Source organism: Haliotis rufescens, unplaced genomic scaffold (assembly GCF_023055435.1).
Source record: "Haliotis rufescens isolate VD_foot unplaced genomic scaffold, xgHalRufe1.0.p SCAF_123, whole genome shotgun sequence".
Lineage (NCBI taxonomy): Eukaryota > Metazoa > Mollusca > Gastropoda > Lepetellida > Haliotidae > Haliotis > Haliotis rufescens.
In genome coordinates this window covers 582,709-608,123 of record NW_025963806.1, presented here as the reverse complement: position 1 = coordinate 608,123, position 25,415 = coordinate 582,709, and the positions used below count along the sequence as shown (strand labels likewise).

The 25,415-nt window shown below is 40.0% G+C and overlaps 2 protein-coding genes across 2 annotated transcripts; both read right to left on the bottom strand.

Annotated features, from left to right (window-relative positions):
- Window positions 1-1,720: 1,720 nt before the first annotated feature.
- LOC124123836 (regucalcin-like) lies at window positions 1,721-25,415 on the bottom strand. The gene is made up of 6 exons (XM_048393960.1): window positions 25,353-25,415; window positions 6,877-7,042; window positions 6,189-6,368; window positions 4,927-5,151; window positions 3,951-4,097; window positions 1,721-2,782 (listed from the first exon to the last, which is right to left on the bottom strand). The coding sequence occupies exons 1-6, from the start codon at window positions 25,398-25,400 to the stop codon at window positions 2,577-2,579; spliced, it is 972 nt and encodes a 323-aa protein (XP_048249917.1). The 5' UTR covers window positions 25,401-25,415; the 3' UTR covers window positions 1,721-2,576.
- LOC125378531 lies at window positions 11,933-12,856 on the bottom strand. Its single transcript, XM_048393961.1, has 2 exons — window positions 12,618-12,856; window positions 11,933-12,401 (listed from the first exon to the last, which is right to left on the bottom strand). The coding sequence occupies exons 1-2, from the start codon at window positions 12,633-12,635 to the stop codon at window positions 11,934-11,936; spliced, it is 486 nt and encodes a 161-aa protein (XP_048249918.1). The 5' UTR covers window positions 12,636-12,856; the 3' UTR covers window position 11,933.

Here is a 25,415-nt window from a genome sequence, read left to right as displayed (position 1 = left end):
TATCCTGCACTCTGTCAATTAGCGCTATGGTTTAAAAAGAGGTAAATTGTTTGAATGTATATAGACTTTTTAAAACGCTTTTGACTTAATAGGGAAAATTGTGGTACATTTTTAAGCTAAGGGGTAGGAAGTAAAATGTTAAACTCAAGCCAAACTCTCAATACAAGTGTTAAAGCATGTGTCAAATTTAATAATATGTTTTCAACATGTATTGACTGTCTGCTGGGTTAACGACAAGGCCCTCTATTATCCATTTTTATCAATTACTTATCTTATGACATGTGGCGTATCAGGAATCAGCTTCATCCTGAACCAGTACAGCTGTTTCTTCTGTTTTTGCTGATGATGTTGTGTTTATCTCTGATACACTTTTTAGTTTACAGAAGAACGTTGATGTCCTGAAATACTTTTGTTTGGGGAATTGTTTGACGATATATGTGAAACAACCTCAAAGGTAATAGTTTTTACAAATGATGGAAGATTGTCGAAATATGAAAAAATGGTTCTGTAATGGCCTACAATTGAATGTAATTCCTGGTATAGATATCTAGATATTGTATTCAGTAGGTCATTAGTATGGACCTATCACATAGGAAATGTTTGTTTGCAGGCTAAACTATAATTATTTGGTATATATTAGACCACTGACAATGTTTAAGTCGTTACCTTTTGATATCTTCTTAAAGAATATTTACACCAAAGTTTGTTGTAATTTATTATACGTTGCAGAAATGTGGGAACTGAATGTTGTTAGGGAAATTAAAGTTGTTCATTTAGCAGCTTGTCTTACGTGTCAGCACATGTTGTGCGAGGCGGATGTGGCAGATATCCGTTGCATATTGGAAAGGTCTATGGAATATTGGTGTAAAATATTCAAAAGTAAATTGAGCGTCCAAAAAAATATTTTATGCTTGTAAAATTGGAGGTAATGGTTGTAGAAGGTGGGCATCTAGGATTAGGCGTACATAACAGGTCAATGAATTTGTATTTGTTTGGCAAGAACAGATGGTATCAAGACTGGCATGTGCAGAGCAAAGTTTGATTTCAAAAAGTGGATTTCTGAGACAATATTGCTTTTTTCATGTTTTGAACGAAGAAATATGTTGCAGTCGAAATCGGGGGATTAGTGAGCCCACTATTTGAAACATAGACATGCTCTTGTTCAGCTTAGTTCGGGTTGCCATAAACTACGAATAGAAATTGGCAAGTATGTCGGAGAAGCGAAATTCTGTAATATCTGTGAACTGTCATAATAAGGTATATAATAAGTTGACACATTTGTTTTACATTACATTAAAATTTAAGAAATATCCCATAATCCACCAATTATTAATGCTTATGCTATCATCACACGTGGCCATCTTAAAACATTTACAAGTCTTCCTTACACTATACTTTCTCAGCATGTAACCGGGGCTTTTGAATTAACTACCACCACAGGGGATCCCAATACTTAAAGGGGTGTCTTGTTATTTGATACAACACATAAAATAATAATAATAATAATAATAATAATAATGATGATGATGATAATAATTTCCAAGTGCATTTATAATGAGCCAGATTCCATTCACCAAGTGGATGATCATAGTGCCACACCATTATTATCCCGGTCTATGGATCAGTGAGCACTCGATTTTCATTCTGAGCTCCCTGGGGAGTATACAACTTAAGCTGCCTGTGAGGCGCTAGAAGGTTAAAAGGTTCGTACCACCACAATAATAGACTGGACACCCTTTTGTGGAATATCAATGAGTTTATTAGAAAGAATCACTACATAATTCATAGTATTTATATTTTACAAGCTCTGGTTATAAAACATACAAGAAGACCATGGGAATTTTACTGTGCCATTAAAAAAAGTTTTATTCCCTTTTTGTGCATGAGTAAGTTAAATCCGTGGTTGCACTTCATTATGGATTTAAACTGTCTAAATATTTCTGAAGTAGGTCTACGCGAAGGTTGTACTTTAAGCCCAATTCCTTTTTCACTGCTCATCAAAGATCTAGTGACACATTTTGCACAGACGTTTGTTGATGGTATTTATGTGATAGATGAAATGTACAAGTATCTGTAATTGTAAATGACATTCATTTTGTATTGACATGCCCGGGATCGAAATCGTTCGAAGCAAATCACATTTTTCAATGTTCATACTTATGATAATAGTGTGATAACAATGATGAGGTGCTCTGACGTAGGCGTTCTAAAATATCTAGTAAATTTCATAAAATTTGCCATCTGTTTCACTCTCTGATCTTCATCATTGTAAATATTTCTGTTGCAGACATGTTCAAAATACTTTCATTGTATTCAGGCCTTAATACTTAAATAAATCAATGATTGGTATCAGAGGAAATGTATAACATTATACTCAATTATGTTTTTGCAGATGACCTGATACTCGTAGCATATTCTACAATAAGATTACAAAGAAGATCAGACTGCTTGCACCAACACAGTTTTTTAGGAGGGTATTTATCAAAGTAGGAGAAGTGGTCATAAAACGGAAGCAAAATTAAAATTGCTAATCCGGAATCCGTGTGTTCTCAAAAACGCATTGAACTGAGAGACGTTTATCCAGAGAACATGTTAGCTTTGTAACCTCGGACTCCCAACCCAGTGACCTTGAAGAGCGAGCCATCCAATGGTGTTTTCGACAGTCCTGCTGGGGTCAACGTGAGAGACGATGACGTGACGTAGAGGTCGGTGAAGTCCTTTCCTCCGAAACAAAGCGACGTTATCTTTGCACAAGGGAATTTGACAGTACGGATCACGTTTCCTGGACAGACAAAACATCAATCCATTACAAGGAACTAGTGAGTGAGTGAGTTCGGTTTAACACCCCTTTTAACAGTATTGCAGTTTTATCACAGCGTGTCAGCTTAATGTGGGAGGAAAGCCCGAAGTGATGCAGGACTCAGACGTTTACCACTTTGGTGAAACCCACGAGCACGGGTATGGTGCTGACAAACGTAGAAACATAATCAGGGCGAACCGGGATTCGAACCCACAATCATAGGTTTCTGGCGTGCCCAAGGGACGCAACACAGCACAGCGAATCGCGGCACCTTAGACGACTGGGCCACCCATGTACTTTCTATTGTAATGTGTGTATGACTGTATAGAGTACTCAGCAAGAGGGCCCTCTGAAAATAATCGAGTCTGGATCAGGCAGTCCAGTGATTGACATCATGAACATCGATCTACGCATTTGCGATACTATGACCCGAACCCTTTAGTCGCCTCTTTAGATTATCATAAATTGCTGCGGCCGATATTCACGAGGATGACAGTGTTTGACAGTGTTTGACTGTGTTTGACAGTGTTTGACTGTGTTTGACAGTGTTTGACTGTGCCACATATGAACCATGTCAGAACTTGTTGATGCATGTCATCGTATCCCAATTGCGTTGATCGATGCTCATGGTGTTAATCATTGGATTGTCTGGTCCAAACTTATTTACAGACGGCCATATAGCTGGAATATTGCTGAGTGCGGCGTTAAATAACAACAACAACAAAATCAAAATGTGATAATTGAAAATGCATACATTTTCCAGATATACAGGACCGCCTTCGTGTACTAGTGGTAGAGCGTCCGCTTGGAGTGCGGAAGGTTCGGGGTTTGATCCCCGGCCGCGTCATACCAAAAGATGGTAAAATATGGTACTTGTTGTTACCCTGTCTGGCGCTCCGCATTTAGGGGCTAAAACAAGGACTGGTCGCCTTGGAGTCAGTATACTGTGTCTGAGTGGGGTATTCATGTTAAACTGCGGCATGGTATCTCATTGGGCTAGCACTATAAAATCGGCATCAGTCCGGACTAGTACAAGTAGCCACACACATGTGCATGCACGTCGCTATACAAGTTCAATAATCTTGGATGCGACGCTGGATTGACATGCTTCCTTCTACAAATGCTCTATGTGTCCCTCGCACTCACTTACCAGTCGTTGGGTCGATTCGGAGAACTTTCCCACCCTCATAAGCGGCAACCCATAATTTTCCTTCCGTATCAATGGCCATTCCGTCCGGGATAGCCACATCTGGGATATCAGAAAATCTGCTGAAATCGGTCACAATTCTCTTGTTGCCTGAAAACAAACAGCAGCTTATTAGAAAGGTGTTTGTCCTGACCCTCGGAACATTAAGACCATACCTGTATCCATCAAACATCCCGATTAGAATCAGGGTAAAGTGGAGGTTTAACTGAACCCTGGATAGCATTCGGCTTGTTCCGCTACCTGCGCAATGCATCGTTAAGCATTGGACTAGTGATGTTGTAAATGTAATAAAAACTGTCAATCCAATGAATAACTTGTCTTTTATATCCGCGAAAACATTAATATTTGGTGTGAAGGGCACATTAGCTCTGACAACTATGAATGGACGGCTGAAAACGAGTGCTGACACCAGGTGTTCGCGAACAGGGTAAGAAATCACAGATCCCACCACAAAAGGTTTGTACAACACTACGATAAATGTTGTGTTCAGTTCCTATACTACCGCTGTATCTCCTGATAAAAAAATAACCCGGCAGCCAGGGAACTGCAGAATCCAGAATTGATTTTGAGATATAGTAAATGTAGCAAAGTGTTCTAAAAGTGTAATTTAAACATTTTTAAGTGGTAAGATTAACTCCAGAGGGATATCGCACAATATTTGATAGCGATACAGATGTTTTAGTTTGAAAAGGCAAACATGTACAGAAGTCATTCACACTTTCACTCATGGCACTACGACCGTTTGTGGAACGGGCCCTGGGACCTTTGGAGTTGAGGTGGACTGGGTGGTTTTGATAAGTGACTTCAGTGTCTGTAACAGGTGAAGGTAGAATTTACATGCAGCTGCATCATTGGGACACTGAACAACACACAAGACCAACGTGTGCCCTGGTTGCTGGGAGTGCCAGAGTTTACTTACTGATGGCCCCAGCTGTGATGTCAAAGTCGAAGGCCCAGACCTGCCTGGGGATGGAGTCGACGAAGTACATGATGCTGTTATCTTCATTCCAGTCCATGCCGTTGCCAATGCTGATGTTACTGATGTGTTTTGTGACGCTGCCATCACTATCCAGGCTGTACAATGAGCCCTGAAGCTTCGGCCACGTGTTGAGGTCAGGAATATCCTTGCCACAGAAACAAGACCCTGTGTGCAAACTATCAGGTAGTTATTCTTACATATAATATCAGACCTGTGAAGATTAGGGTGGAGAATAGGTCTTCAACAACCCATGCTTGTCGTGAAAGGTGACAATGCTTGTCGTAAGAGGCGACCAACGGGTGGTCAGGCTCGCTGACTTGTTTGATGCATGTCATCGTATCCGAATTGCGTGGATCGATGCTCATAATGTCAATCACTGGATTGTCTGATCAGACGCGATTATTTACAGACCGCTGTCATATAGCTGAAATATTGATGAGTGTGGTGTAAAACGACTGACGTGCTTTTTGGCGCCCCCATGACCCTCCAGGCTGTACAATGAGCCCTGACCCTGCAGCCATTTGCTTTGGCCGATGCCGATGCCATTGAACAAAGACCCAGGTGTTGAAACCAGCAAGTAGTTATTCGAAATTTTTTTTTTTCTATTTCAAACCTGTTGTAATGTAAATGAAAAATATAAATAGCAATATGCACTAGTTGAGAACCTGGTCAAAAAGTGTCCACCAAAAGTACCCATTAGCTTTAGAGATATGGTCCGGACAAACACATCACTATGAACACTATGAGTCAAAGTCAAACGTGTTGCCACAAATAGCAAAAGCCACCACTTCAGGATCTGTTTGATATATCTGCCAAGTTATGTTGAGAGCTATTAAACGTTTATATGTTGTGTTCCGGAAACGAAATCCACCCTTTTAGAGATTAAGTACAAAATGTTTCCAAGGAAATCGAGAAAGAAAATGTCAAAGATCCGTAAATAACAAAAGACACCACTTCAGCCCTTGGTTAATACCTGTACCAGGTTGGAATGAAAAGCCTTTCACGGTTTTCATATTGTGCTCCGGAAACGAAATGATTTACGGACAGCCAGACAGGGCAACGACTATATCCCCCCAATTATATGCCAAGGGGATAAAACGCAGAAAGATTTCGTTACCTGTGTAAGCGGGGACTTGTCTTCACAATAGTCCAAGTAAACTCACTCACTCACTCACTCACTCACTCACTCACTCAAAACGTACCAATCCAGAGTCTACCGGAAGCATCCACTTTGCCGTCATTTAACATATTGGCGTCGTCCTCGACCTTCGCAATGCTGGTGACCTTGCCACTCTCCCATGAGTCCACGAAGCCGAGGTCTGTCTTCTGACTCACCACAAAGCCTCCCTTCTTGCGGGGGATGATGACGCTCACCAGAGAGTCTCCACACATGAAACATGATGACATGACATTTCAAACATGAAAGGACTTAAGGAGCGACTTAAAGGGAAGCTCATGTTTTACACCCGCAGATTGTTTGGCAATGAAGAAAATTAAAGTTATTTTGTTGACATTTCTTAACACAATACATACATTATTCTGCAATATTTCGTATTTTGTTCCATAAGTATATTTTGAAACGGTTTGGAGTATTTGATCACAAACTCATAGTGAGTGAGGGAGTATGGTTTTACGCTGCTTGCGGCAATATTCCAGCAATGTCACGGCATATGGTACCAGAAATGGGCCTTCGAATCCTTCGGTGTGACGAGTGGACACTTTAACCCCACCACCCCTCCACCATCAATCACTGGATTGTGCAGTCGAGACCACAGTCAGATAGCCGGAATATTGCTGAGTGTTGGGTTAAACCAACACACGTTGTGCACACGAGCTGACATACACGCAACAGGAGAGATAATTATAAAAAGAGCTTGCATTTTGACTCACCTCCAAGGTTTAGTCGGCTGTCTTGACCTGTTGCTGGGTTGTATCTGTGGGCGACATCAACGAAATAGTCCACGTAGTACAGGCACTGTGTAGTGTCGTCCCAGTGGGGGCCCTCACCATGCTGAGTACAATTCTTCAAGACGACTTCGATTTTCTCAGACATAATCTGAAACAGGAAGTACAAGCAATGTAGATATGACGAGAGAATGTGTCGAAGTACATTTCTGTGTCGCTAAATTCCATACACTCAGTGAATGCTCTTAGCGCTACACGGACAGGATGTTACTCCTTGCACTGACAGGTAGCAAGTGTAGTGACGTAAGCACTTGTGTGATGTGTGCATGTTTTCTGGTACGGGTTGTAACCCTGGCTGCCAGGTCCTGAAAAGATTGTTGTCTAGAGAGGTATTTTGTGCTGTTGCTGAACAAACTGTTGCAAAAATCTGGTCTTGAAATCACAAGAGATTTTGCAAGAAGATGCGCCGCTTCGTCTGACAAGAGCTTGCGAGAGTTACCAATATTCGCAGATGGAGTTTGCATATTTTTCATATTGATTCTCCATTGTGAGGCCTGGCTCCAGATACACCCCATGAGTCTTAACTGAATCACTGATGGATATGGATGTGTCACCAATCAGAAAAGCACTAATCCCAGCTCTTTTGGCTTTGGCACCAATCGACAAAGCCTCAGTTTTGCTGTCACTCAGCTTGAGTTTGTTATCTGCCATCCACGTCTTTACAAGTTTTACACAGCAATCCATTGGATTCGGTTCTACAGTGGCATGTGATGCTAGAAAACTAATTGAAAGCTGAGTATCATCAGTATAACTATGGTGGTCAATGTTCTGATGGCCGATGAGTGTGCTGAGGTTTCCAGTGCACAGTGTAAACAATATGGGCCCAAATACTGTGCCCTAAGGAACACGACATATCACATTATTTATGTCACTGAAAAACAGTAACCAAACTTTAAAAAATTAACAAAGGAAAATGTATTACTTCCCACGAAATCAAACAACTTTATGCCGAAAACTAAATACGCACCTGCACAAATTTAAGATATATTTTGTTTCTAAAAACGAGCTCCGAAAAGCATAAAATATAAATAATGGATGATGAAAGAAAAAATACTCATTGCAGTAAAGTGGGTCATCACTTTGAATTAAACTGGAATTGTCACCCCCTCTGATTGAGTCATCGTGTAACATTGATGTCTTCAACTCAAATCTGTAGGACAATGTTTAAAACGAACTCGCCCTGATCTGCATATAAAAAAACGCTCTTCTTGTGAGTTTCAATTTCAGCATTGTCATCAAGATAGACATAATCATTTAATATTAGATTCTACATCCTGAACGCAGATCTATCTTTGATTTACCCAAAGTAATTGAAATGTCTCAAGCAAGGTTTAAGATATCACTTGGAAAACAGATGAGTGGGGTTTTGTCATTACTAGTATTGAATTGAATTAGTATTCTTTTGAATGCTCATGATTTTCTCCAGTATTGAAAAGTTATTACAAAATGTGAAATAAAGCCTTACATAAAGAAGAATTTGATGTAAGAAATGGTGGGAATATATTGTTTAGATAGTGAAATAGTAAGAATTTTTTATTAAATTTAGATGATAAAAAACTTAAGCTAATTCTCAATAATATTCATAGATTTTGTTTAGGGAGAAAAGAGATGTCACGATAAAACCCTTGAATAGAGTATACTAAACTTCACAGAGCTTGTATTCAGTTAATCAAGTCTTAATAATACATTATTCTTTGGATTATCAGAAGACCAGCAGAACGTTTTGAACAATCACTGACCAATTTGAAACATTTTCACCACAAACTGTATGGTAGGGCAACGTATTACCAACTAGGCGGTGTGTGAAGTGTATGTACAAGGACCACATAAGTAAAACCCTGTGCGTTTATGTGTTGACGTTGCAGATGCAAGTGGACCACCAACTGCACAGAAACTGCACCTGCTTAAGTTGAATGTTCCTTTGACGCAGACGATTCAAATGAACGTGTTAAACAGATAATGACTGCAAAAGCAAAACTGTCTGGAGGTGAAACTGTCGAGTTATATGATGTCCAAAGGAAACGGTTGCCATTGACCAAGGCGGATATAGGTATGTGTTTTCAGGAATTTGACGTTTTTTTCAGAAAACTGTATCACATACAGCGAGAGCCAGAGATCAAACCTGTAATGCATCAACCAAGACAAGTGTCCGTGTATCTTCAGACAGCCTGTAAGGACCAACTATTAAAGTTGACCAAAACAGAGCATCTTCAAGAAGATTGATGATGAATTCACACCATGGGTAAATTCAGTTGCAACAACGAGAACTGACGGTTCAGTATGCATTTGACTTGATCCGAGAGACTTGAAGCAATGCAATGATGTCATTCCGAAAGTGAGTGGTTCTACACACTTTTGCATTCTTGACGCTCGTAGTGACTTTTGGCAGGTCGCGAAAGAAAGCAGAAAATTGTGCACATTCAGTATGCCTTGGGGAAATTCCCTTTGGTTTGAACTGTACAAGAGGTGATGTGTACAAGAGGAAATGGATCCCATGTTCGGTGATATTGATTGATGTACTGGAATTGCCGATGATGTATTCGTACATAACAATGATGAAGTGTCACATGACAAGAACACCCCTTGACAAGGCAAGGACAAACAACATAACGTTTAACCATGACAAGTTCCAATTGAAGGTCGATTGGACTCCATGTGGGGTTAAACCAGATAAAATAAATCAAGTGGATTGCATCTATAGAGCCTCCAAAGAATTTGACGGAACTTCTATCTTTCATGGGAATGATACGTTATTTAAACAAATTCTCACCAGCAGTACATAATCATCAGAACTAATTCGACGTTCGATGAAGAAGGCAGTAACATTTGTGTGGGAAGTGGAACACGATCTGGCATTAATTGAACTCAAAAGAATCATAAAAGAATCGCCGTTTCTCTCCTTCTAGGACCTCGAGAAGCCCAATGTGATACAATCAGATGCAAGTCTAAAAGGGCTGGGATGTGTGTTGTGCCAAGAGGGGAGACCTGTGTGCTATGCAAGACACTCTCTGAGCCCAGCAGAAGAAAACTATAGCAACGTTGAACCTGAACTTCCTGCTGCATCTTGGTCCCTGGGGAGATTTTGGATGTCAAAATATGGCATTGATATCAAATATAATTGAAGGCAACATAAATGCCGTTGCTGATGCACTGTCACGTCTCAGCAGGAAAGAAGAACCTCCCGAAGACATGAAAACCCCACTGATCTCTATTGACACTGTTACAAGAAGCATATCTGCTACACGGCCGGAAACGGGAAATATACGCAGTATACAGGTTGACAAGTGTGACCGGTGCATTGGGAGACCGGAACCCTACGACCAGAGTCGCAGTCAGGTCGGATGTCAAAGGTCAGCTTTCCAAGGGTCCGTGTCAACAACAACTCTCACTCCAAACGATTTGAATAGTGTAGATATTTTACAGTTTTTCGCAGATGAAGAATCAGCTACAGTGAACACACTACGGGATTTTCTGAAGTTGAAAAATGGCACGAAATGGTTTCATACATTCCAATTTAGATTAATCAAGTATGATGAAATCAACGAATCTGTTTTGGCCGAACCCTTCCTCAGAAGTACTGATTCCTTAGCCTTGAATATAGCTGAGATTAACACTCTAATAGAGGCTTATCAAAAATTGTACACTGCGTCACGAGAATTTCAAGTTGCGTGTTGTGGGTGAAAGTTGGATTCTACTGTTTATTTAGACATGAACCCCACTGGGTATTGTTATTAACTAGCTATCGGTTACATTCATCTCCCTAATAACTTGAAGAATAAGAAAGCTATACTGTACATAAAAAAACGAGGACCAAATGTGTTTTTTTATTATCTTAGCAGCTCTACATCAAATGGATAGAGAACAAAATGCGAATGGTTAGGAAATATCAAATGTATGAACCAGAACCAAATATGAAGGGACAAACGAATGTCAACGTTTGAGAAACAAAATGATATTTCAATCAATGCATTTGGTTTTGATGAGAAGGATGAGGTAATTCCTTTACATAAATCTAAGTCCACATATTAAACACTGGTAGGATAACTGTTGCTGAGCAAGGAAGATAAGAGACATTTCATTCTTATCAGAAAATGAGTCGTTTAATGGGAGATAGGTCTAAGCATGATTGAGCATTCTATCGCAAAAACTGGCTTCACAGGTACAGTAGACGGAACCTGCTGGAGGAACATAACACCTTCAAACTGAGGAAGAAAGATCGGCCATTTTAATTACAGAGCTCGTCAACTCCGTATTCCTCGTGTAATAAAAGGGAACAAGAAAAATTAGCAGCCGTCTACTGAATCTTACCTCTTTTCAACATCAGAACCATCAGGTAACTGTGGCCACTGATCCCAGATGCATGCCTATGAATATGCCTTCTCAGGGAAACAAAAGTATGCCATATGTGTCAGAAAGAGTTAGGTACCGACCGAGTTCGTGACCCTGAATACCACTGGCACGTGTCGAGGGGCAGCACATGATGATTGTAATCTACAATTTTCACTTTCAAAATCAAACGGGAAACAGGTCAAATATTGCCAGGGACAAGAGTACTTCACTCCTGTCATTTTCCACAACCTCAAAGACTCACACCATATAATGAAACATTTGGACAGCACTTACAAGGGAAACACTGATTGTATTGATACATCTCCTTCCCCTTGGCTAATTTGAGGTTTATTGATTCCCTTCGGTTTCTCAACGCCACCTTGGATACTTTAGTTTAGAACTTGAAAGCAGACTCAGAATTTTCTGATGTTAATCATTTCAATTTACTTTCAAGAAAGGGTGTTATATCGGTTCATTGCAGGACGACGCCCCCCTGTGTCGTATGAAAACAAACTAGCAAAAAGTGAGGTCGTCGTCCTGCGAATATTTTAATCCGCCAATCTAGTTAAACAATTGGTATCGAGCAAGTAAAAAAGTGGAACTGGATTTGAAACGAACGAAAGAAAGACAATAAGGGTGGAATATTGATTTATTTACAAATAATTTGAATGTATATGTACAAGATGACGTACATATAAAGATTCACAAAAGTCATGGGCAATTAAGACAGTTTGAGAAGATGAGAAGAAAATTACGCTGACTTCATTCTGGATCGGTCTGGTCTTCAGTTGATCGATTCTGCATTGTATATCACAGAACTTCTTCTTTTCTGGTGGGAGACGCTGGCCGGCATGGTACTGTAGCAGATTACACTCTGTCTTCTGCTGTTCAGCACCTAGAAAGCTTATCAGCTCAAAGATGTTGGGATGGGCTTTGCCGATGACTTTCTTTAAGCGTCCATGCCATCCCTCCAGGTGGTTATTGGTGCGAGGGCCGTCGTTGTTGAAATGGTTCAAAGGCTCCTTCTCTGTCTCAACCGAGGTTGTGGTGACGTCCTCGAGCTGGACACACCGTTGGTCGTTCGGCATGTCAGCAATTGTCTGGAGCCATACATCATCAACCTGTAATTACAGAAAGGATATTGTAGATATATATTATTATCATAATTGGATTGTAATAATAATATATATTGTCATAAGAAACATAACTTATTTACTCTCAATGCTATATACGATAGCATGTTGAGGATAACCATATAGCAATTTACATATAATTATATTTTAAAATATATCTTTTAAATGTTTAAACATTTTTCAGTGAGATGTGATGTTATTTACCTCTTCCACTGGAACCATGGGAAGAGCAGCGCATCTTTTAACAAAGGTTTTGACCTCTGGGTTGTCACCATAGGCTGACTGGAGACCGACCTGTTGAGCCTTTCTCCACACAGTAGCCACCAGTACAAAGGTATCTACTGCCGCGTGTAGTTGGAAGAAACGTGTACTGTAACTGCGCGTTTGCCATATCGAGAATGATGACAGACTACCATGTTTCGGAGATTTATTTTTAACACTAACCAAGGAGTTAATCCCCTCCTAAAACAACACCACACATCAAAGGCGTACCGGCGGGTTGTCGTCCTGCGAATGGAAAAATTCTAGGGGTCGTCGTCCTGCGAATACCCTGTTATATCCATATGATGATATGGACAATGAATCTAAATTTGATTAAAGACAGTTCCCATCTAAAGAATTATTTTACAATGTGGTAACAGATGTGTTGGTATCTGACTATGAGCATGCACAGACTATTTGGACGACATTCAACCGCAAAATTATTGGATAATACCATGATCAAAACTTGAAGTCTGATGTTCTTCTTTTGGCAGATGGTATTGAGACGTTTAGGAATACTTCAATGGAATATTATCATCTTGACCCAAAGCAATATAAATATTATTTATCTTTACCTGGCCTTAGCCTTAGCGGGGATGCCATGTTGAAAATGGGAAACGTTGAGCTGGAATTACTGACTGGTCTAGATTTGGGTGGGTAAGCATGATTTCAATGAAGCATGCCAAGCAAACCATCCTTATGAATATGAATACAACCCATATGACCAAAACTGCTGTTTGATGTATTGGGATGGTAACAATATATATGGATGGGCTGTGCCTCAATCATTACCCGAGCGTGACTTTCACTGGGTCAGATACAAGGAGCTTGACACTTTAGACTTTAAGAACATTCCAAATGATGCGTATACGTGTTACACATTAGGAGTGGAGATGGAGCACCCTGATACCGAACATACCAGTCACAATGACTTTCCTGAAACTATGGTGATTATTGATGATATGTTATCTCCTTATACTAAGCAATTGAAGAAAACTGTGTATTAAAGGTCGACCAGTCAGAAAAGTGGTTCCAAAGTATGTTTGCATTACAGAAATTTACAAATCCACTTGAAACAGTCTTCCTGGTTGAAACATGTGATTGAGTTTAATACAGAAAGGAGAAAGCAGGCCAAAAAAGACGCTTTTCAAACTTTTTAATAACTCTTGTTTTGGACGTTCAATGAGGTTAACCTAAACGGTTCAGAAACCTATGTGCCATTGCCACCTTCGAGGAATGTAAAATCTTTTATTCTGATCTGGCACATGTCCATTTGAGAAAGGCCACTCTCTACCTTAACCAACCTGTGTATGCAGGGTTCACTATACTAGATCTATCGAAAGTTCTTATGTATGACATTCATTATAACTTTATAAAACCAAAGTATTTTCGTAGACACTCATTCATTGTGCTACGAGATTGAAACGCCGGAACTGTATGTTGGCATGAAAGAGCTTTTTAACGCCAGCAATTACCACCCCACTTACTCACTCTGCTCCAAAACGAATACAAAGGTGGAAGGCATATTGAAAGATGAACTCGGGGGTTGTGTGGTGAAAGAGTTTATTGGTCTTGGACCTAAGATGTACTCATTGCTGTATGAAGGAAAAGAAAATCAAACAGCTTATTTAGAAGCAGTTGAGACACGCATTATACAAAGAATGGTTGTTCGTTCATGTACAGTACTGTTATGAAATGAAACAAATTCGCACCTTTGGTCACCAACTGTTTGTTGTTAGCATAAATAAAGTTAGCTTGAGTCCTTTTGACGATAAACGTTTTATCCCTCAAACACTGCCCTATTGTCACTATCGCATCATAAATCCTGATGTTAACAATGCTTAAAACCATTTCATACCTCAAGTGTTCCCATTAAGAGATCAGTGCTTTATTGTTTGCACATCCACATGTTTGTTGTAACACCACATTTACAGCTGTGCTGTATGTACATGATTCTGTTGTAACCTGAGTAGACTTGTGAGGCTATTACAACTGCTGGAGAAAGTCATGTTAGCATATTATGTGTCATCAGATGTATTTTATGCATAATTGCAAATATGTTCATATTACATTGTTATAATGTTACCTCGTTTTTGAAAGCTGTAGTCTGACATATTAAAGTTAACTATTGAATAAACATATTGACTGTCATCAGTGTGTTTGGTTTTCTTTTATCTTTACAAAAGACAAGGTAACGATTATCCATTTTTTACCTCGACCATGATAGTCACATAATACTAGTCAAGGGTCGAGGGGAAGCCCCGACAGCACCTAACAGGAGATGTTACAATACAAAGGTTATCAGTCTGTGTGTGTCTCTTGGTCACTTTCTTCACTGTCAATGCTGGCGTGATCATCTGTCTCAGAGAAGTCGACATAAGAAAGTATATCTTTCACAAGAGGCTTCATCCATGTCTTCATCTTAGAAGAGATCTCCTTAGGGTCGGTATCTGGGTCCATGACTCTCACTTTATCCAGAATAGGTTTGAAAAGAGGTCCATTACCAAAATAGCGCCCGGGTGTAGCAAGTCGGTCCAAGAACGTCTCCTCCCATCTTACTGCAGTTTCTTTTCAATCAATCTTTCAGAACGCCCTTGTTCTTTATACTTTCCCTTTTTCACCAGGGTATCATTTTTGCAAACTTTCAATGTTTGCTCCCAAAATACTCAAATTCTTTCAGTTCTCTTTCCTTATCAGCTTCACACACTTTAGAAGTTGTAGGATGTAAAATAACCACATTCATACATGCTGCTGTAAATCATGATTATTCTCAAACATAATATGACACTCGTCATAGGAAGGCGTGACGTCACCTCCAGACTGAAAATGATGTGCAGCTATTGTTTCTGCTTGATGTTCAGGATGTGTACATATGTGGAGTGTTAAACATAAAGTGAGATGCTTCCTCGAGTTCAGATCCTGTTATAGGTGAAACTTCTTCCCTGTTTGGGAATCTCGCGTTCTCGCGATCTCGCATTCTCGTGTTTTGGGCATATTTAGCTCGTTCCCAAAGGTCGAGATCGTGAGAATGGCACATGGCAAATGAATAAATGAACGGAGAAACAGCTGAATGGAAGATTCAGTGTAAAACAGTCATCCAAAGATAGTCACCCGTGAAGATCCGGGGTAGAATAGGTCTTCAGCACCCCATACTTGCCGTAAAAGGCGACTGCTTATCGTAAGACGCGACTAATGGGATCGGGTGGTCAGGCTCACTCACTTGGTTGATGCATGTAATCGATCCCAATTGCGTGGATCGATGCTCATGATATCAATCACTGCATTGTCTGGTCCAGACTCGATTATTCACAGACCGATATCATACAGCTGAAATATTGGTGAGAGCTGAGGTAAATTAACAAACAAATCCAAACATTGTCATGTAACACCCCTTTAAATCATTTCACTGACTACCCATCAGACGGAGAATTTATTAACCTCATAATACTGCCACTGACGTATCAGTGTATTCACGTCACGTTAAGCTGTGTGACCTAGTTAACGAATATAGCCTTTCACTCCCTCTCAAATCAAGCTCTCAATTCACATGTGTGTTCTCAAAACTTACGACATACGGATCTATTCGTCACTAATAAAATAACTGACCTCTTCGGGGGTAATTTGATGAGCTTTGAGCATACGTTGTTTGAAGTAAAGAGTAGCACAAGGAAACCCGTTTACCTATACTGGGTCGCCCGTTTACCTATACTGGGTCGCCCGTTTACCTATACTGGGTCGGCCGCTACCTAAAACTGGTCCTGGTGGACGGGTGTTTATGCGTGGCCACGTTGTGTCAATGTACTTAATGTACAATACTGTATGTACTCCGTGGTGTGCCGTGTCCACAACACTCGCGGATATTTTCTTGTCCCTGTCTCTGTGCGCCACCCAACTTCACTGCGGGCATCCTTCACGTTGTGACATAATGATAGAAAGATGTATATTATCCAATAAGCGTTCACATGGTTCACCGCTGTGTTCGTGGAAGTTGTAAAAGCGTCTACCGCTGTGTGTATGGAAGATGTATATTATCTATTAAGCGACTAGCACTGTGTGTATGGAAGATGTATATTATCTAATAAGCGACTAGCGCTGTGTCTATGGAAGATGTATATTATCTATTAAGCGACTAGCACTGTGTGTATGGAAGATGTATATTATCTAATAAGCGTCTAGCACTGTGTTAATGGAAGATGTATAATTATCTAATAAGCGACTAGCACTGTGTGTATGGAAGATGTATATTATCTATTAAGCAACTAGCACTGTGTCGATGGAAGATGTATATTATCTATTAAGCGACTAGTGCTGTGTGTATGGAAGATGTATATTATCTAATAAGTGTCTACCTCTTTGTGTATGGAAAATGTATGTTATCTAAAAATCGTCGTGCACTGTGTCTATGAAAAATGTATATTATCTAATAAGCGTCTAGCACTGTGTGTATGGAAGATGTATATTATCTAATAAGAGTCTAGCGCTGTGTGTGTGGAAAATGTATGTTATCTAATAAGCGTCGTACACTGTGTCTATGAAAGATGTATATTATCTAATAAGCGTCCTGCACTGTGTCTATGAAAGATGTATATTATCTAATAAGCGTCTAGCACTGTGGCTATGGAAGATGTATATTATCTAACAAGCGTCTAACGCTGTGTATGGAAGATGTATATTACCTAATAAGCGTCTAGCACTGTGTGTATGGAAGATGTATATCATCTAATAAGCATCTAGCACTGTGTCAATGAAAGATGTATATTATCTAATAAGCATCTAGCACTGTGTGTATGGAAGATGTATATTATCTAATAAGCGTCTAGCACTGTGTATGGAAGATGTATATTATCCAATAAGCGTCTAACACTGTGTCTATTGAAGATGTATATTATCTAATAAGCGACTAGCACTGTGTATGGAAGATGTATATTATCTAATAAGCGTCTAGCACTGTGTATGGAAGATGTATATTATCTAATAAGCGTCTAGCACTGTGTGTATGGAAGATGTATATTATCTAATAAGCGTCTAGCACTGTGTGTATGGAAGATGTATATTATCTACTAAGCGTCCAGCACTGTGTGTATGGAAGATGTATATTATCTAATAAGCATCTAGCGCTGTGTGTATCGAAGATGTATATTATCTAATAAGCTTCTAGCACTGTGTGTATGGAAGATGTATATTATCTAATAAACGTCTAGCATTGTGTGTATGGAAGATGTATATTATCTAATAAGCGTTTAGCGCTGTGTGTATGGAAGATGTATATTATCTAATAAGCGTCTAGCACTGTGTCGATGGAAGATGTATATTATCTAATAAACGTCTAGCACTGTGTTTATGGAAGATGTATATTATCTAATAAGCGTCTAGCGCTGTGTGTATGGAAGATGTATATTATCTAATAAGCGTCTAGCACTGTGTGTATGGAAGATGTATATTATCTAATAGGCGACTAGCGCTGTGTGTATGGAAGAAGTATGTTATCTGATAAGCGACTAGCGCTGTGTGTATGGAAGAAGTATGTTATCTGATAAACGTCTAGCACTGTGTGTATGGAAGATGTATATTATCTAATAAGCATCTAGCACTATGTGTATGGAAGATGTTTATTATCTAAGAAGCGTCTAGCACTGTGTGTATGGAAGATGTATATTATCTAATAAGCGTCTAGCACTGTGTGTATGGAAGATATAGATTATCTGATAAGCGTCTGGCACTGTGTGTATGGAAGATGTATATTATCTAATAAGCGTCTAGCACTGTGTATGGAAGATATAGATTATCTAATAAGCGTCTAGCACTGTGTGTATGGAAGATGTATATTTTCTAATAAGCGCCTAGCGCTGTGTATGGAAGATATATATTATCTAATAAGCGTCTAGCACTGTGTGTATGGAAGATGTATATTATCTAATAAGCATCTAGCACTGTGTGTATGGAAGATGTATATTATCTAATAAACGTCTAGCACTGTGTCTATGAAAGATATATATTATCTAATACGCGTCTAGCACTGTGTATGGAAGATGTATATTATCTAATAAGCGACAAGAGCAGTGTATGGAAAATGAATATTATCTCATAAACGTCTGGCACTGTGTGTATGGAAGATGTATATTATCTAATAAGCGACAAGAACTGTGTATGGAAGATGTACATGTATATTATCTAATAAGCATCTAGCGCTGTGTCGATGGAAGATGTATATTATCTAATAAGCGACTAGCACTGTGTGTATGGAAGATGTATGTTATCTGATAAACGTCTAGCACTGTGTGTATGGAAGATGTATATTATCTAATAAGCGACAAGAGCTGTGTATGGAAGATGTATATTATCTAATAAGCGTCTAGCGCTGTGTGTATGGAAGATGTGTATTATCTAATAAGCATCTAGCACTGTGTATGGAAGATGTATATTATCTAATAAGCGTCAAGAGCTGTGTGTATGGAAGATGTATATTATCTAATAAGCATCTAGCACTGTGTCGCTGGAAGATGTATATGATCTAATAAGAGCCTAGCGCTGTGTGTGAAAAACTTATTAGTATAATGTTAAGCCCTTATCGGCTGTTTTCAGCAGGTTACACTGCTCAAATGTTTCAAAAAAATTAAGGAAATGTAAATAGTTAATGTTGGTGTCTCATAGGGCCTGTGGCCGGATATTGCAGAGGGCGCGGATGGTCCGGTTGTCTAAAGCGCCGCGATTCGTTGTGCAGAGTTGCGTCCCTTGGGCATGCCAGAAACCTTTGATTGTGGGTTCGAGTTCGAGTCCCGGTTCGTCCCGATTATGTTTCTAGGTTTGTCAGCACCATACCCGTGCTCGTGGGTTTCGCTGAAGTGGTAAACGTCTGTGACCTACTGTTAAAAGCGGAGTTAAACCCACCTCATTCGCTTAATAGTCGCCAACCCTGCTGTTACCTGACAACAACATTTGTAGCAGACGACATGAAACTGTCAGTTTGTGGAGAACAGAAGCGCCAAGATTGAGGATTGCAACAGCAAGATGTTATAACTTAGTGAAGTTGTGAATATACTACCGTAAACAATGCTAGAAGTGATAGTAAAGCTGTAATGGCGACAGATGTCTGTAAAATCAATTTCGGGCGTATAGATCAATATCTGGTCCGTTCAGCAGGATGGGCGATGCATACACACCTTGATGGTATGCTGTTTGGTATGATTAATCTGTACGGCTGCCCCTGGTATTGCCCGCCATTCCGCCAAGAGGGATACCCCAATCTTGGCCACGTTGGCGGGTGCAGAGTCTCTGACGTACGCTCTCCCCCCGGGAACATCCAACAGATGATCTGCTGGGGACGTGACAGCGGACTGAGTGGGCCACCTTGGCGGGTGCAGAGTCTCTGACGTACGCTCTCCCCCCGGGAACATCCCACAGATGATCTGCTGGGGACGTGACAGGTGCTTAATTTTCCTTAATTTTCTCTATTTCAGGAGAATGTTGTTTTCTAAATAAGCAATATTTTGAGAGAAGGTGAATATGCGTTGTTTATAAAAAAAAATATGGAAGTATGAATATTATTACAATATTATTGAAGTATTCATTTCAGGCCAGCGAGTCAACACAATGGAGTACTAGCATCCGGTGACGGATGTCTGGAGGAGCTTTCTGCTGACAGTAACACAATGGTTACAATGTGCGTCCTGTCAAAGGACGAAGAAGTGGAAAGCCATATTTATACAATCAACAAATGTGCTTCCTGTCACATTTTACTTAAATAGGACGAGGAAGTCAAAAGCCTAATTCACTCAAAAAAACAACATGGCCAATATTTATCAGACACTTAAAAAGCACATTGTACCATTTGTTTACAAGCAAGAACATTATTTTCTCCTGGAATTTAATGAGGTGCTTTTGACTGACAAAGACACCCGGTCAATGTTAAGTTTTGAAAACTTATATTGTGAGAAATAAAGACATGAAAATTTCGGTTTGTTTTTCTATATTAAATATGAGAAATCCAGATTGTTCCATCAACATTATTTGTACCGATACATATATTTTATCTTGGCTTGATTACCAATTGAAGTTGATTCCTCTTCATCTTTTGTTATCTGTACTCATATCTGATCAAGACATTTTCAAACTATTCAGGATAAATGTATTAGTAGCTTCCTTTTGATATACAATTACCTATCATCATACAGGATTAGGTCAGGGTGTTCAAGAAGTTGGTGGTTGTTTCAATTCTTATATTTCTTCAATTTCATGCATGATTTATATTTATCAATTTTAAGTTTCCTTTTAACCTATTGTAAACAGTTCACACATTATTACTTTTGTCGTGCACGGTGCAATCTCAATCGGCAATAATCGGTTAAATAAGTGATGTTTGAAGAACAAGTAAAGTATCATCTGTCATTGTACACACTGAATAGAGTTATCGCCCCTTCTGAATCTTTATTTTGACAGACGAGTTATTTTGTGAACTTATTTAATTTACATCGTAATATGTTCAGATGAAAATCATAACAGAAAAAGGTTTTTTTGTCAACTGGACTCATGGCAAAACGACAGTGCGTTGTCCAGCAAACACCACTATGAAACGTGAAATAAACATGATCGACGATCTCGAGTTCGCCAAGCCACGCATTGACTGAGCAAATTTGCAAAAGTACTCTGACCCGTGTTTCATGTTATGCGGTTCATTTATGATACAAAACTTGTCATTGAATGTACTGTCACATTGTACCTATATGCTGACGAGGTTATGATGAAACAATCTATTTCTGAAATACGTATCTCGAAATGCACCTTTTCGATTAACTTCCGGGATCCTGACAGCAAAATGATAATTCCAGTGTATTACAGGCATATTTTAGTTGGAACTCAGGATAAAATGTGAATTGAAATATCTTCTGTATTAGATACAGAGGATACGCTTTTTTTTTGAAATGTCCAGCAGTAAAATGTATAACATGCTGTCTGTTCCCTATCAGCTGATGCGACTCACACTGCATGGAGCTATGCTCTCCAAGCCTCGTTTTCGATCCAAGATGGCGAAAGTGTGAAAAAGGTCGATACATGCCATAAGAGGCGACTAACGGGATCTGATGGTCAGGCTCGCTTACTTGGTTGATGCATGTCATCCTATCCCAATTGTGTAGATCGACGTACATGCTGTCAATCCAGGATTGTCTGGTCCAGACTCGATTATTTACAGACCACCGTCATATAGCTAGAATATTGCTAAGTGCGGTGTTTAACAACAAAGACAAACAAAAACGAAGGTAAAGTCAAAAACATTGAATATAAACGTTAATGTTGAATGGTAGCAAAATGTTGAATATATATACCATGTCCTGTTTATATGTGATTATCACAAAAAACTACGAATGCGTTATAATTCAATCTGGGGCACGGGTGGCGACGCAATTCGCTCTGCAGTGAGAAAAGTGAGTGAGTGAGTTTGGTTTAACCGCTTTTAGCAATATTCCAGCAATATCAGGGCGGGGGACACCAGAAATGGGCTTCACACATTGGACCCATGTCGGGAATGGAACCCGGGTCTTCGGCGTGACGATCGAACGCTCTAACCACTGGGCTACCCGACCGCCCCCAGTGAGAAAAGACGTAATTGTTACGTATGGACTGTAATAATTATTAAATCTGTCCATTAAGCCTTTAAAATTGGAATTGTTTAGAGGTATCATAAGTGTACCACATAGTCGGGCGCACTTTTATGCAGCATAAAGTGAGCACAGAGGCGCTGGAGAACACGCAGTGAAAACAATATTTTACGTTCGCTACATCGGGCACCTTTCATCACTGCTCAGCGTAACACCGATCGCGATCTGTTTCTTACTGATCCACAGTATCATGCTTCCTTTTAACTGTTTACAGACCGCCGTCGAATAGCAGGAGTATCGGTGGGTGCGGCGTTAGAAGATAAACAAATACTTACACTTTTCTGTAAATAAGGGCGGTCGGGTAGCCTAGTGGTTAAAGCGTTCGCTCGTCACGCCGAAGACCCGGGTTCGATTTCCGACATTGGTACAATGTGTGAAGCCCATTTCTGGTGTCCCCCGCCGTGATATTGCTGGAATATTGCCAAAAGCGGCGTAAAACCTTACTCACTCACGCACTCACTGACTGTAAACACTGTGAGTTACCGGTGCTACTGGCAGAGCAGAACATGCTTGTACTTTCGTGAACACTTGGTGTCACTGATTTTCTGTGATACATTCATATAAGTTGCCAACGATTTGCTTTTTCCTTCCATTCGAGCTGTTAAGGCAGATAATCGAGACTGGGTATTCTCTGCCATTTACGTTTTGAATGAATTTTATTATAAAAGTAGACATTGTATCTTTTAGAGTAAATGAATGTTGTTTGAAGGCGGTAATAACAAACGACTACTGAGGAGATAGATCTGCTGTGTTTTGAAACTAGATGTATTATAACGCGTGTCGTTTAAAAATAGACTTAGAGCAGGTATAAATCCGTTATGATATCTCTAATTTCAAAACACAGCAGGTTTATCTCCACCCTACCATGTATTAACAATTTTATTTTATTTTGAACTCTCTCATGGCTTTGGTTTCAGTACGTGATGAGGCCTCGCCTTCCAGTCCCAGGAGTTATCGCCCGTAAGGTTGAGCTCTTCATCACTTAATCCATCTTTGAAAACAGATGTGAAATTTCAGACGGAAATCTAATTAACAAATCAGAATCAAGTATTTACTCAAGTCATGGTAGAATTGTTCATTTAAGAATTTACTTCAATACATTATTTGACGTGTATTGAGGTATGACCGTATCAGCCGATGTGCACACTCGGATTTTCGAAAAGTGGGATGCAGTTTTTTACGTTTATAACACCATAAAGTCAAAAACATATTGAAGCCTGTTATTAAAATATATACGTCAATCATTATCATTCATAGACTGCTTATTTAATCATAAACACACAAAACTGAAGGCAACCATACGAATTCAGGCACCTCGCTCAAGGCAACCATACGAATTCAGGCACCTCGCTCAAGGCAACCACACGAATTCAGGCACCTCGCTCAAGGCAACCATACGAATTCAGGCACCTCGCTCAGGGCAACCATACAAATTCAGGCACCTCGCTCAGGGCAATCATGCAAAATATCTCGCTTATATTATTATCAGCCAATCAGGAAACCATATTCCTTTTATTGGGGGAGGAATAATCAGCAATATTACCTGGTTAGCCAATCAAATCCCTCGGATGCTGTAGAAGCCGTTGATGCTGGGATAACGGCGTTATGTCTGGCATCAGTCCAAGCACCTGTTCATACGTTGGATAACAGCATCGCTACCATTGTTATTGACGATGAAAAGCAAACCCTATTACATCTGGCACCGTCCAGGGGAGACAGAGAAGCTGTTCTGAAGTTGCTCGATGATGAAGCTGACGTCAATGCTGTGGACGTGTCACATCAGACGCCATTATACCCTGCAGTATGCCGGGGAGATAGTGCCACAGTCAAGTTGCTGCTGGATCATGAAGCTGACGTCAGTGCAGTTGATTGCTACCTTCAGACGCTATTACATCTAGCTACAGAGAACTATGGAGGTACTTCCACGCTTGAAATGTTGCTGGATCATGAAGCTGATGTTGATGCTGCTAATGATGATGGTCAGACGCCATTACACCTGGCAGCGACAAATCTTGGAGGAGCTTAACTTGGAGGTTAAGATGTTCCTGCAGCTCGAGGCTTCTGTTGATGCTGTAGATGCCCCTAGACAGACGCACTGCATCTGGCCGTATCCTTGGGGATTATTCACACTGTTCAGCTTTTGTTCGAGAACAAAGCTGATGTTTATGCTTTTGATGCAAAAATGAAACCTTTGCATTTAGATGCAAGCAGAGGAAATTCCAGCCTTCGGTGAAACCCACGAGCAGGGGTATGGTGCTGACAAACCAAGAAACATAATCGGGGCGAACCGGGATTCGAACCCACAATCATAGGTTTCTGGCGTGCCCAAGGGACGCAACTCTACACAGCGAATCGCGGCGCCTTAGACGACTGGGCCACCCGTGCTCCTGCTTTGTCCAGATGTTGCTGGGATGTGATGTCAACGTCAGTGTTGTTGATGCAGCAGGCAGTATCAAATGGGGTATTTGACACTATAAAATTGTTGTTAAAGCTGATGTGAACGCTGTAAATGACTCCTTACAGACGCCTCTGCATCTGGCATCAGAGAAGGGATACTCCGATATCGGACAGCTGCTGTTGTGTCATAGGGCTGATGTCAAGCTAAATTTTGATCATGAACCTACATTGTTTCAAAAAGAGCAACATTTCATTCATAAATACGCGCCTAAGTTAAATGTAAAGGCGTAAGTTATTTGTCCATTGTCACCTTGGTATTCTGACGTCATAGTTTCCTAAATGTTATGACGTCACGTAACTATATGTTACTGCTTCATGTCCGTTATTCAGTTATGGCCTGATGAGACTCGTACGTGGTACGAGTTGAAAGCGCTAGCCTATTAAAACTGTGTTCAATCTTACTCCACTTATTTAATTATTACTATATTGTCCCTGGGAGTTGTATAACTTGTAAATGTTTTAAGATGGCCACGTGTGATGATAGCATAAGCATTAATAATTGGTGGATTATGGGATATTCCTTAAGTTTTAATGTAATGTAAAACAAATGTGTCAACTTATTACATACCTTATTATGACAGTTCACAGATATTACAGAATTTCGCTTCTCCGACATGCTTGCCAGTTTCTA

What these genes read in the sequence shown, in the direction of transcription:
- LOC124123836 (XM_048393960.1), bottom strand. Translation starts at nt 25,400, where the DNA reads ATGTCGGAGAAGCGAAATTCTGTAATATCTGTGAACTGTCATAATAAG. An exon ending in TTCCGGTAGACTCTGGATTG is followed by an intron (nt 5,152 to 6,188) that starts GTACGTTTTGAG and finishes GTTTGCACACAG; the next exon opens with GGTCTTGTTTCTGTGGCAAG. An exon ending in CATCACAGCTGGGGCCATCA is followed by an intron (nt 4,098 to 4,926) that starts GTAAGTAAACTC and finishes GTTTGTTTTCAG; the next exon opens with GCAACAAGAGAATTGTGACC.